Source organism: Cryptomeria japonica, unplaced genomic scaffold (genome assembly GCF_030272615.1).
Source record: "Cryptomeria japonica unplaced genomic scaffold, Sugi_1.0 HiC_scaffold_77, whole genome shotgun sequence".
Classification (NCBI taxonomy): domain Eukaryota; kingdom Viridiplantae; phylum Streptophyta; class Pinopsida; order Cupressales; family Cupressaceae; genus Cryptomeria; species Cryptomeria japonica.
In genome coordinates, this window is record NW_026728899.1 from 215,148 (window position 1) to 227,364 (window position 12,217).

Below are 12,217 nucleotides of genomic sequence, written 5' to 3' on the forward strand. Positions count from 1 at the left end.
CCAAAAATATTAATGATAATTTAGAACTATTCTTTGTTTTAAAGGCTCACGAATATAACACGTATATTTTTATAATAAAACTGAGATTATCCTACCCGAGCGTAAAAAGGTTTTCAAGAAAGACGCAATATAAAGCATGCATGGACGGTGTTTGTGTCAACATCCAAGAAAATTTCCTCTTTTACCAATTCTGAGACGGCTGAGAAAAATGTATATATTAGTTCCTTTGAAGAAGGCCATCGCTCCAATAAAGTCTAATCGTTTCCACATTACTAAATTAATGGCGGTGGCGAGAATATGAGGAAGAATACGTCTAAGGCAGGAGGTAAGCTGATCTTCAGATAAGCATATGCAGCAGAAGATAGAAAATTTCAACGATAATGAAAGAATGGTGAGAATACATCTGCGGTAGCAGGTGAGATAGCCATATGCTGCAGCAAGACTTACTCTGACGTATCGAAAAGAGCAACAACTCTGGAAGTATATTATTATAATATTACAAGGATTGGTGATTTAATATACGGAGTGAAGATGAATTAGTCATAAGGTTTGGGCTATATAAAGCTTGTAATGGGCTTGTAACACACATTCATATCCTTCTGAGCTCTTGTACTATCTGCGTTTCTATTATAATGGCTAACCGAATGATTTACTTCACACTGGGACTTTTTCTGTTGATATGTTGTTACAGCGACAGGGTCATGGCAGGGGATTCCGATCCCTTGCAAGATTTCTGCGTTGCAGATGAGGAAAGCAAAGGTGAGTAAAAAACTTTATACATAAACAATGGTAATGATTTGCTTATTAGACGAGTCGAGTTAGTAATAGATTGATTTGATTTTGCTTTAAACAGTTTTGGTGAACGGGTTCGTTTGCAAAGACCCAATGCAAGTTTCAGCAGACGACTTCTTCTTCCGGGGACTTGGGCAGGCAGGGAACACCGACAATGATGTGGGCTCCAACGTAACGATGGCGAACGTTAAACAGATACCAGGCCTCAATACGTTGGGAATATCGTTGGTCCGCATCGACTACGCAGTGGGTGGAATAAATCCTCCTCACACACACCCAAGAGCCACCGAAGTTCTTGTTTTACTGGAAGGCCAGCTTCTTGTGGGTTTCATTGACACCAACAACAAGTTTTTCAGCAAAACGTTGGAGAAGGGAGATGTGTTTGTGTTTCCAAAGGCACTTGTGCATTTCCAGCAGAATGTGGGGCATGAAAATGCGGTGGCCATATCTGCATTGAGCAGCCAGCTTCCGGGAGTTCAGACAATCGCCAACTCTCTGTTTGCAGCGGATCCTCCTCTCCCAGATTCCGTATTGGCCAAGGCCTTCCGCATCACACAGGAAGTTGTGGATTACATTCAGAAGAAATTCGCATAAGAATTTGCTGTGTTCTATCAAACAAAACAATCAAGAGGGGACCAAGTCTTTCCCAAATTCTTTTTCCTTGCCGTTCAATAAAACAATCTTTCTAGAGTTATTGCCGTCCTCTTCTGCTATTCATAGCATCTGTTTTGAACATGACTATATCCTCCGCATATTCCAAAGATGAAGGATTAATTTGAAGCATCTGAAGGCATTTATGAATATTTTATACAAGAGCATCCTTGTATTAGGTATACATTCATTTGCAACATGTTAACAATATATTCTTTAACATAAATATTGCAGGAACAACAACAAACAAAGTGCTTGACTTGGATAGAATGAGTAACACTATAATTCTTGCATGCCAATCTGTCAAGGGTGTTCTTTAACATAGTCTTAACCTCATTTTAGCTCTGACATAAAAGGTGAATGGTTTGGAAGTAGGAAATAGTTATTGGGAAATATAATTAGTAGTTGTTCTTCAAATCACCCTCACAATCATCCAATGCTTCAAGACTCCCCATCAAAGAAGTCATTCCAGAAGGTTAGGGACTCTCCTCAAGATAAGAATGATTGCTCTAATAAATATAGTATACCTTCGATGGAATGCAATACGGTTTCATTATGTCTAAATTCCAAGAAAATCCATAGAACTAGAATATCCATTGCATCCAATATCGCAATATTTTATCGGGGATAATATGATAACCTTGACACATATTACACCTATTCTTACATCAATCTACCTACATAAGGGTTATGATTGAGGGGCCTCTTGTATTAAACATTTCTAATAAGTTGGAATGACATGGAAAATCTAAGACAGTGAAGATAGATTATTGATAATAACACAATTCATTTACATGGTGTTAATTATGAGGGTAATTAATTTATGGCTTCCCAAAATAAGCTTTTCTAAATCTCCCCTAATTCATTCCTACGTTATAATAAATATGTCAATGTGGATGTTATGTATGAAGATCTAAATACTAAAGGGAAAAAGGATAATGCTCATGTTGATTTTAAAAACTTTGTATGTAATATTAAAAATATGATTAGTTGAAAAATTTAGCAATATATTACCTTGTTCAATCATAAACTATCAGTTCGGTTACAAAAAAAATTCCTCAAACCATTTCCTCCTTGTATAAGCATTTCTATAGATCATCAAATATGATAACCAATAATTTAACCATAGGTTTCCTATCAAAGCAAATGCAAATCTGCATATGTGAATAAGCACAATAGGATAGGAAAATATTGTTGCCGTAGGCCATGTATGTTTCATGCGGGAAAAATATTATTGTTGCAAGCCTAAGAGGTGCATAAAGGAGCTCCTTGGATCCATGGATATGCAGGTGTAAGTTTGAGAAATATGTGAAGGCGGAGGATATTTTCATATTGAAGCCATTTGCTAATTGATATGAGGAAGATAAAAGTGTCGTCATATTGAGAAGTTGTCAATTACACTGTAATGAAGAATAAGATAATAGATATAACTGATACATTATCGGTGAGATATGTCAATTTTATAATCTTCTATTTTTCCTATGTATTTTTAGGGGTTCAAATGAATAAAGCTTCATATATAGCCCCTCTAGCGATCAGTTCATTGTGAAGCTTAAAAGCCTCTTCCGTCATGCCTTGGATGTCTATACCTCAAATAATCTAGTAATATGAGAAGTTTCATTGCGCTTGCATCCATCTCCAACTGTATCGATCAATATATTAATTATCAAGCCCATTCTACATTGTTCACATAGATAACAAATAAGGCTATTGTAAGATGACACATTGCTCTGATAGATTGTGCTTATGATCTTTTCTTTAGCATGTCTAATGCCACATATGTGATCCCTTGCCTACGCAAATAGGGAGTCAATGAGGTATAAGTAATTACTTGATCATGTTCCACGAGGAATCTATTTATTCACCGGGTTTCTCGTCTCTCTATGAAAGATTCGCACGTCAATCATATGAGTCCTGCAAATAGTGGTGGTTCACTAGCACAAATAATTCATGACATTCACTAAACCTAGGGTTCTCTCTCAAGGTCATTGTGGTTAATGCTACACCAAAATAGAATAATGTGGCTTTGGTTATTTATGTACAAGATTCAAGTTGGGAAAATCCAAAATATTGGAAAATGTAGACAAAATGCATGACCCAATGGTGAGCAATATCTCCGATATTTTTTATGTTTTGCAAGAACTTGAGTTATTGTTCATTATTTGAGTAAGTGGTCTTAATAACATGCATCCAAATAAAAGAGAGTGATTGCAAATTCTAGAATTGAGGTAGATCTTCAAAGGAAAGGACAAAACAATAGCGGACATGTTGCATCGAGTTGAGCCATATGTGACCTTAGATATCCAAATTTAAAAAATGTAAAAGAGACAATTTACATTAAATGATATAGAACTCTAGATAACCAATAGATTTATTTGACTCACAAATTTGTCATTGAAGAGGTTTTAGGTCAATACAATACAACTAATTCAGGTCAATAATCTATTGTTGCAAGTCTTTACAAATATGATGTCATTTCCTATCACCGAGTCATCCATAGGTGATCATTCCTTTGGTTTTAGCTTGACGATCTATCTAGATCACATACCGGTTCCATAATTTGCATCGTAAGATCTTTTATATTGGTTCCATCATTCTAATATATCTCCACTTGCACTAAAATCAGGAATCCCCATTAAAAATAGGGTTTTAAGGAAATATATTTCAATAGAACATGCTCTATCCATATTGTTGACACAAATTTGAGTCAATCATTTCATAATTTTTTCACCCTCAAATCGAAAAATATAAACTAGTGATAAATTTTTACAACCTTTCGAAAAATATAAAAATATAAGAAAATCATGTGCTAACTGACTGAGGAGAAAATTTATGAAAACCCCTAAAATTGTAATGAGTTACTCAAAATGAATTCAAATCTAGACTTCTGGTGGATCAATGTGCCCTTGTTTAACCACCTAGAATAAATAAAAACAACGATCACTGTTTTGCAACACTAAGAGTGAATTTTGTGGAACCCCTAAGTTCACAATAGCTACCTCAAATATGCTAAAAATCAATATTGTAATAGACTGGACAAGTTCTTGATTAAAAGCCTCTATGAATTATAATTTTCTTTTGTCAAATCGAGAGAGATATGAGCTTCACATGTTGACCTTCTTAATTGATATACAAAAATAGAATAATGCCTTGAGGTCCGATAACAGTTTATAATATTCCTTATGGAAGAATTCGCTACATACTATATCTCCAAGAGACTCCAAATGCAATGTCGTATTCAACACATGTCTTTGCAATGACAATCGTGTCCTATATCTAGAACTCCTAGCAATATAACTGAGGTGTAAACCACTAAATTCATCTAGGCCTCCTAATTATCTAATATAGCTTATGACCAATTATAACTAATTTAAGGTATGTGTACCACATGTTGGCATATGCATTGAATAACATACATTATAATATCATATCCTTGGCTACATAATATATTTCGCATACTCCAAACAATATGATTTGACAAGCACTTTATAATAGTAGAGGAAATGAAGATAAACAAGGATAATGAATGAAAACATATAAAGTTGCTATTATTAAGACCAATATTCGAAATCTTCATCATGCTTGACTGGTTCGCCTACATATGAACTTGATCTACAGAAGATGGGGATGTGTAAATAATTTTCTCTACAACTAGATGAGCCCCATACAAGACAAAAAGATGAACAGTCTGGAGAGATCTTAGATTGATATTACTTTAGTTATTGTGTGTTAGATGTGTTTTAATTCCTCTAGATGCAACTTAATCACGCACTTGTAATTATACATATACCCGTTCAGGTCATGTCCAAATAAATAATTTCATTGAAACATCTATTCTCATATTGGTGACATGTAGAAGATGATTGTTGCAATAGTCAAGCATGTGGATTAAGCGAGTCTTCCTTATAATGCAAGCTAGTGAATTGTGAGCGTTCTAGAAAAGGTCCAAAATGTATTTGAAAGGTCATTAAGCATTTGGCTTGTAAAACTTCTGAGATGATAATGGACTAAGCACCTCACCTTTTCAGCATTTTTTTATTAGGATAAAACAAGTTTTGAAGGGGCCCCAAACCCCTTTACAAACAGAGGGTTTGCATTGAGAAATGGACCAGACTACCTGACAGTGGACAACAGGTTTTAAAAAGGACCTGAAACCTTCTAGACTTACGGGCATCCACCAATCAAAATATGAACATCACAAAACAGGATGGCACAACCATAAGCTCGAAAACAACAAACAAAACATCTCAAAAAACAGAGAACGAGGGTTTTTCTGGCACCCTCGGCCAACTAGAAGCGTTTTCCTAGGCTCCCTCAACTTGTAATAGATTCGTAGGACCACATAAAGCCACAAAGACCAATGCTAACCAAAAACCAACATTGGCCAAACTTGGCCCTTGAAAACTGCTAGCATCCAACCTGTCCCTACAAGAAACAAAAAACATGGGGTTTTTCTGAGCTCCCTCAACCACCGTGGGTTTTATCATGGCTCCAAAAACCATATGCTTTAAAATATGCCATACTGAGAGAAACTTGCCCAACAACCAACTCTCCACCTCTATAGGAGACACACAAGAGTCAGCAAGAAGATCGGCATCAACATCCTTACAGCCAAGAAGAGGGGCCCCATCAACACCCCAACGACACTTCCAGGAAACACCAAAAACATCATACTCCACCTCAATAGGAGACAAGTCAACTCCAACTACATCCATCTCCCCCTCAATAGAAGGGAACCTTCCACAGAGAATCCCACGGACCCGAAAAAAACAGCACTCCAAAACAGCCCAACTCGCAAGAAACCAAACAAGCAGACCAAAAACATCATGTGTTTCAAGACCGATACACAGAGGGAACTGCCCGAAGCCCATTCGGAAGGTAAATAACACCTCAAGGACCACCAAATAGTTACATGAGCCACAAGAATCATTATACTCTTTGTGGCACTATTGGTCTTGTGGATTTAGAGGAATCACATTATTGTATGGAACATAAAAGGGTGCGAGGATAGCATTGTTGGTATTTATGAGAGAATGTACACAATTTCAAGAGAAGTGAAATATGAAGATAGAACCAAAAAAAAATTCCTTCATATCAATGTTGGCTTCAGTAGTACCACATTTATATCAACGTAATATGCAATATTTTGTACTTAAATAAATATTGGTTTCCGTGGCATGTTGAATTATACCATCCCGTAAATTAAGTTAAATATCAAAATGGAGGAAACAAGATCATAACATTAACCAATGCCAATGACATTAGGAATAAGAAAAGGCCTAGTTGTTATCTTTAAGGAAGAGCTAGGAACTTAGGTTCCTTTTCCTTTTGTTGCGAGGGATTGAGATTTTTTCTAAATCATGAGAATGAATCTAAATGGCATTGATGCATGAATTAATATCTGTTCATTTTGAGAATCTTTGTTACCAATTTACATAATCAAATAAAAGGAGTATAGCCATAATTTCCCAGTTTTGGCAAATGAGGCTCACACATTCATTTTCCTAATTGTTTGCAGCTCACAAGTATGCAAGCATCTCCCATGCTAGACTTATCAAATTCCTAAGACTTGGCTCAATTTTTGCAAAGCCAACTGAGAAAATTCAGATGAAAGTAGATATGAGAAGCATTATTTCAGTACAGCCACTTCAACCTTTCTAATGTGACAAGATTTTGGAGTCCTATTTTTAGAGGACCTGCGAATTGCAACGAATGTTGATCTACCAGGTATGTCACGTTCAATAAGATATGTAAAGTAGGAAAAAAAAAAAAAAAAAAAAAGGGAGTTAATTATATATTATTTTTAAAATATAGTTTGGGGAAGAAATATATTGCAGTTAATGTCACCATGAAGCTTTATGCCTGTACTTTTTATTTGATACGTACAGAACAAATTCACTTTTTTAGGATTTGGTTTAAGTCTGGTCTAATATCAATTTTCTAAAATTTTATTAATCGCACATAGCAGCCCCGACATGCTTAGCGGTTACATGAACAATGGTTAAAAGTAAATGATATGTTGTAAATTGTGGTGTTTGCAACCTAGATATAGAGATTGGTAGTTAGAATGAAACTTTAACAATTTGCACATGATTGGAAATGGCATATTCTAATACCACAACGAAGATGTAATCTGTGAACCTTACCCTTCACAAATTGAAACTTGTAAATAAAGAAATGTGTAGTTGTACAGTGATAGATTAACAAAGAAAGACAAATCATAATTTCTAATCTATTTTTGAATTTGGCTCAAATGATCGAATCTGTGAATGCAAAAAAATTTATGTGAAGTAGATTGCTAGAATTTAATTGGAGATCTTTGGAAAAAAACAAATTCTTATTTTAACAGTTGAGTATAACTGATTACAACACAAATTACCAACCATGTTTTGCATTGAAGAGTAGGAGCTCTTTGGTAACACTTGCAATGAAATATTCAATTATTTCCAATTGATATTGCATGCAAGCAAGAGAAATTTGGTATACTTGGAATGAAAAGTTAATTATTTTGAATCCACATTGTATGTAATCAGTTCTATTCTCATTTTTTGATTACTACATATGCATTGTGCCTCATGTGTATGTTGGTATGTAATAGTAGGGGGATATGTGAATATCAACAAGGCAACGAACCCTTGATACAACAATGAATGGGAGGCCCTTCTGACCGTCATCTCCAGTGTTGATTGTTTCTTTTTCTATCATTAGCCCATGAAATTTATATATTTCTAATGAATACACTTTAAGGGGAAGTTGGTAGAACCCACCTTTATTTATTTGGATCTCAATGTGATACAATTATTTCGAGTGCTACTAGTCATCTCATTGATAAATTTTCTAGCATGAGGCATGCAGATGTTTGAATGTGTGGGTTGAACAATTGGACTCTATGAAATCAATAACAGATACCTATAAAAGTTGGTGGTAATACGAGCATACCAATTTTTTCTAGTATCAAATTCACAAAGAACAATCATGCCAAATCCATTCATTTGAACACCTATATTGAGGTAGACTTGATAGGATTTTACATTCTTCAAGATTGTGGTGTTGCATTCTATCTTGACCGTTGCAAGATATCTCATTACTATGTGAATGGTCTGCTAGAAAAATCATAGAGTCTTATATATCATTTCAATTGAACTGGTGGAGAACCAATTAAATATGTGTTTCTCTCAGATGTATTTATATTTCAACTATTCTTAATTCACATTCAATTCAATGATCAAAGATAAAGTTTTTAGCAATGAAGTTGTAAAATTACTACTAATTATATAAGAGTTTTATGGGAGCTCCTCAATCAACAATTTGAGTGGATGGCATACTGGGTTTAGGCAAAATCTAGTGATCACAAGTTACACATATTTCTAAAAATCTGATGTGATTTTAAACTCTTAATGTTATTTGAGTGTCTCACAATGGATGCACATGTTAAGGTTATAGTTGACAGATATTTGTTAGGTTTCACAAATTATTACGTACTTTTCCACAAATAAAGTGTTGCAACATTTTCTTTCTAAATTCTTTGGATTAAGGTGGAACATTATCAACTAAATTTCACTATGAAAGAGTATTGTTATTGATTTGAGAATAATCTTGAACATCTTGATGTAGAGTAGATATATCCTAGACTATGAGAGGTGCATGGTTGACAAAGGAGTACATATTCATGTAGAATTTAATGAATGACAATATGGATTAGATGGGAGATATCGTAGAGGTGGACCTGGAAACCATGCGATTAGAAGGTAGCTTTCACACAAGGAGGTTTAAATTGACAACCATGCCATGTGTCAAGAGGAGAGGATAAAGGAGATGGCTTTGGGATGGGAAACAACGTGCTAATAGTTACTAATAGTTAAAATTCCCATGTTTTCTCTAGGGTTCAAGTCAATTGGTTGGATTGATTCACAACAACAAGAACCTATGGGGCACACAAATGGAGCTAAAAAAATTTGGGGCTCTGTTAGAGGTAAACAAGCCTAGTTTCACACTTGTTGTACAATTGTATCATGTAGATTACAAAATTGGAATTCGCAAGGCTGATCTAGAGGCCTCGCATGACATATTTGTGTGGTGCATAATTGATATAGATAGCATTGAACAACTTGATTTTAAGGGAAAAATACTTATAGGTAAGAGGTAATTTGAAAGATTCATAGGAGAAAAAGAGAAATTTCTATAAGATCCATCATTGCTTGTATTTATTTTAAAAGAAATGGTGAAGCATGCTATAGAAACTAGGTTTTGTCTATTGTTAATAATAATTTGTATATGTATGCTTTATTGAAATCAAAAGGGGGAAAATTGTTTTTTTGTTAAAACTTATTTTTAATTATTGAATTATTTGATGTTAAGGAATAATTAAATTTTTAGGCTGTAATGTCGTAAATCGCATACATTCGCAACTTCACCTACGTTTTGTGTGTACTTTGGTGTCCATTCGCTTAATATTTTTGTAGGCTCATTTTAGTACTTACATAAGCCTTCTTCTTTACCAAGGTGCTCAGGCCGCATTTCTCATGGACATTGGTTTATGTCACCTTTGCATTAGTCCTATATTTTCTTTTCTCCCAAAATTTTTGAACGTATATTATCTAGATACGAGTTTTTCACACGGACATTTGCACATCATGATAGCATCCTACAAAAAAAAATATGCAAGCATTTCTAAACAAAATTCAACTTTTTAGCTTTATAGGGCAGTTGCAATGTTTCGAGATGAATCTAAATGACTCATCAGTATTTTTTCATTCCCCACTCTCTTTATGAACCTTTCTTTTATTTGGCCTGCTCTCTCTTGGCTCTCTCTTTCTCTCTCAATATCTCACACGCTACTCTTAATCTTTTCACGCTACTCTCACGATATTTGTAAAAAGTTGGATTGTGATGTCTCTAAGTAACTCCATTTAGTTTGATTGATTCGCATTAATCAAAATTTAAAGACCTCCCACCGAGGGAGCTAGAGGATGATGGCTCTTTTGGAGGTAGAAAAAAGTAGTTTCATAACTATCACAGTCGCCTAATGCAGATTCTAAAATTGCGGAATTGGAATGGTGATTTAGAGGATTCACATGAGATAGTTGTGAGGTACATAATTTATTTGGATAGAGTTGAACAACCGAATTTTAGGGAAAAATAACTCATAGAGAAAAGGTAATTTGAGAGATTTCTTGGAGAAAAATAGAACTTTTTATAAGATGCATGTTTTTACCTTTTTTCAAAAGGAATGGAGAGGTAGTCTATATAAATTCGGTCTTGCCTATTGTCAAATAAGAATGAGTAGTTTCATCCTTTAAAAATTAATAAAATATATATTAAAATTTAGTTTTTTAGTTTGCTGATTAAACTTTCTTTAATTATTAAGTTATCTGATATTTACGAATATCAAAAAAATTATTTGAATTACATGAATTTAAGTAGTCGGCTATGACTAAATTCGGATCAAGAATCGAAACTACTAGTTGTGAGGCCCACCCTTTGGTGGCTTCGATATTGGCATTATTGGACCATGATTGAATTCTAGGGCTGTATAAGTTTTTAAAGTTATTAGTATTAACACGTGATGATGTTATTAGAATATGTCAAATGTGGAGTGCATCTGTAGAGCAGTTTGATTTTAATATATGCATATGATGAGGACAAAAATTTTGATAGTTAATTAGGTATTTTGATTTCCATGTGATTATAGTGGGTTAATTGATGCTTTGACTTTATAAACATGAAATTCAACTATATCGTGAATTATTAAATTATCAAATTTATTAGAAGTAGCACCCTGTCGGGTTTATGCTTCTAGAAAGGAGCACTTGGTTTGGATTTTGATAGCTACCTTTGTTCATTTGAAATAATATTAGAACTGTTATAAAATGAAGAACGATTAAAGTTGAATGTAAATCTTGACTGTGGATTCGCATGGTCATTGAAATATCCCAAATGTCTAGTTGGCATAAAAGTGCATGTAGCATATTTGAAGTTTTAAAATCTCTGATCATGGATGCTATCACTTTTTAATTCACAAAAAGGAATGGACTAAAGGGATGAGATTATTAAAGTTGTAAGATTGAAAATATTTATTACCTTATTGGGCTTAGTTTTCCTCCAATGATTATAATCCTTCTAAAGATGGAAAAGCTCGAAATATGTTAATAGTAATCTAATCGTGTCGCTTCTTCCTTTTTTGAGAAAGTCCAACTTTTCCAAAAGATTTGTGGGTATAAAAAATTACGGAAATCGATATGAGAAAAGATTAGAGTTGATCAACCTATGAGCTTCTGAAGAAGAACAACATGCGAAGGATTTGTGAAGTTGGAGGGGTTTCAAATTAATTCATGGCCATGTAGAACGGCCACAATCTACTTCTTTCAAAGAAGTTCACATTCTCTAAGAACCTGAGGGAAGTGAAAATGGATGGGATGAGTTCTATTGTAACTTACAAGATGATAGAAAAGGATACTGTAATCAGTTGCTAGGGGTGAAAGGTTAAGAGAAACCATAAATATCAGGACATCCCTAGCCTACATCAAGGCTTAATATACTACCTTCACCAAATCTATTTGCATACAACCTCTCCTATGCTCTAATCTGGCCTAATTTTGGTATCAAAGAGATCAAAGTGAAAGATGGCTTCAAGAGCCCTCAAAATTACCAAGAAACCCCTTAGAATTTCTAGTGGTTTTGGAATTGCTTCCACATAAGCATTCAATCTCCCTAAAAATTCCCAAAAGGGCAATTCCCATATCGAGAGAGATAAAAAAGGGAATGCCCTAGAGAT

At 34.5% G+C, this 12,217-nt stretch overlaps 1 protein-coding gene across 1 annotated transcript; it reads left to right on the forward strand.

The window, feature by feature from the left end:
* The first annotated feature begins 632 nt into the window (after positions 1 to 632).
* LOC131864132 (germin-like protein 8-2) lies at positions 633 to 1,386 on the forward strand. The gene is made up of 3 exons (XM_059215148.1): positions 633 to 759; positions 854 to 1,038; positions 1,207 to 1,386. The coding sequence occupies exons 1-3, from the start codon at positions 633 to 635 to the stop codon at positions 1,384 to 1,386; spliced, it is 492 nt and encodes a 163-aa protein (XP_059071131.1).
* The last annotated feature ends 10,831 nt before the right edge of the window (positions 1,387 to 12,217 follow it).

Excerpts from the sequence above, each read along its gene's own strand:
- LOC131864132 (XM_059215148.1), top strand. The coding sequence starts at position 633 with ATGGCTAACCGAATGATTTACTTCACACTGGGACTTTTTCTGTTGATA. Across the intron at positions 760-853 it reads TGCAGATGAGGAAAGCAAAG|TTTTGGTGAACGGGTTCGTT; the intron begins GTGAGTAAAAAA and ends TGCTTTAAACAG. Across the intron at positions 1,039-1,206 it reads TGGTCCGCATCGACTACGCA|CAGAATGTGGGGCATGAAAA; the intron begins GTGGGTGGAATA and ends GTGCATTTCCAG.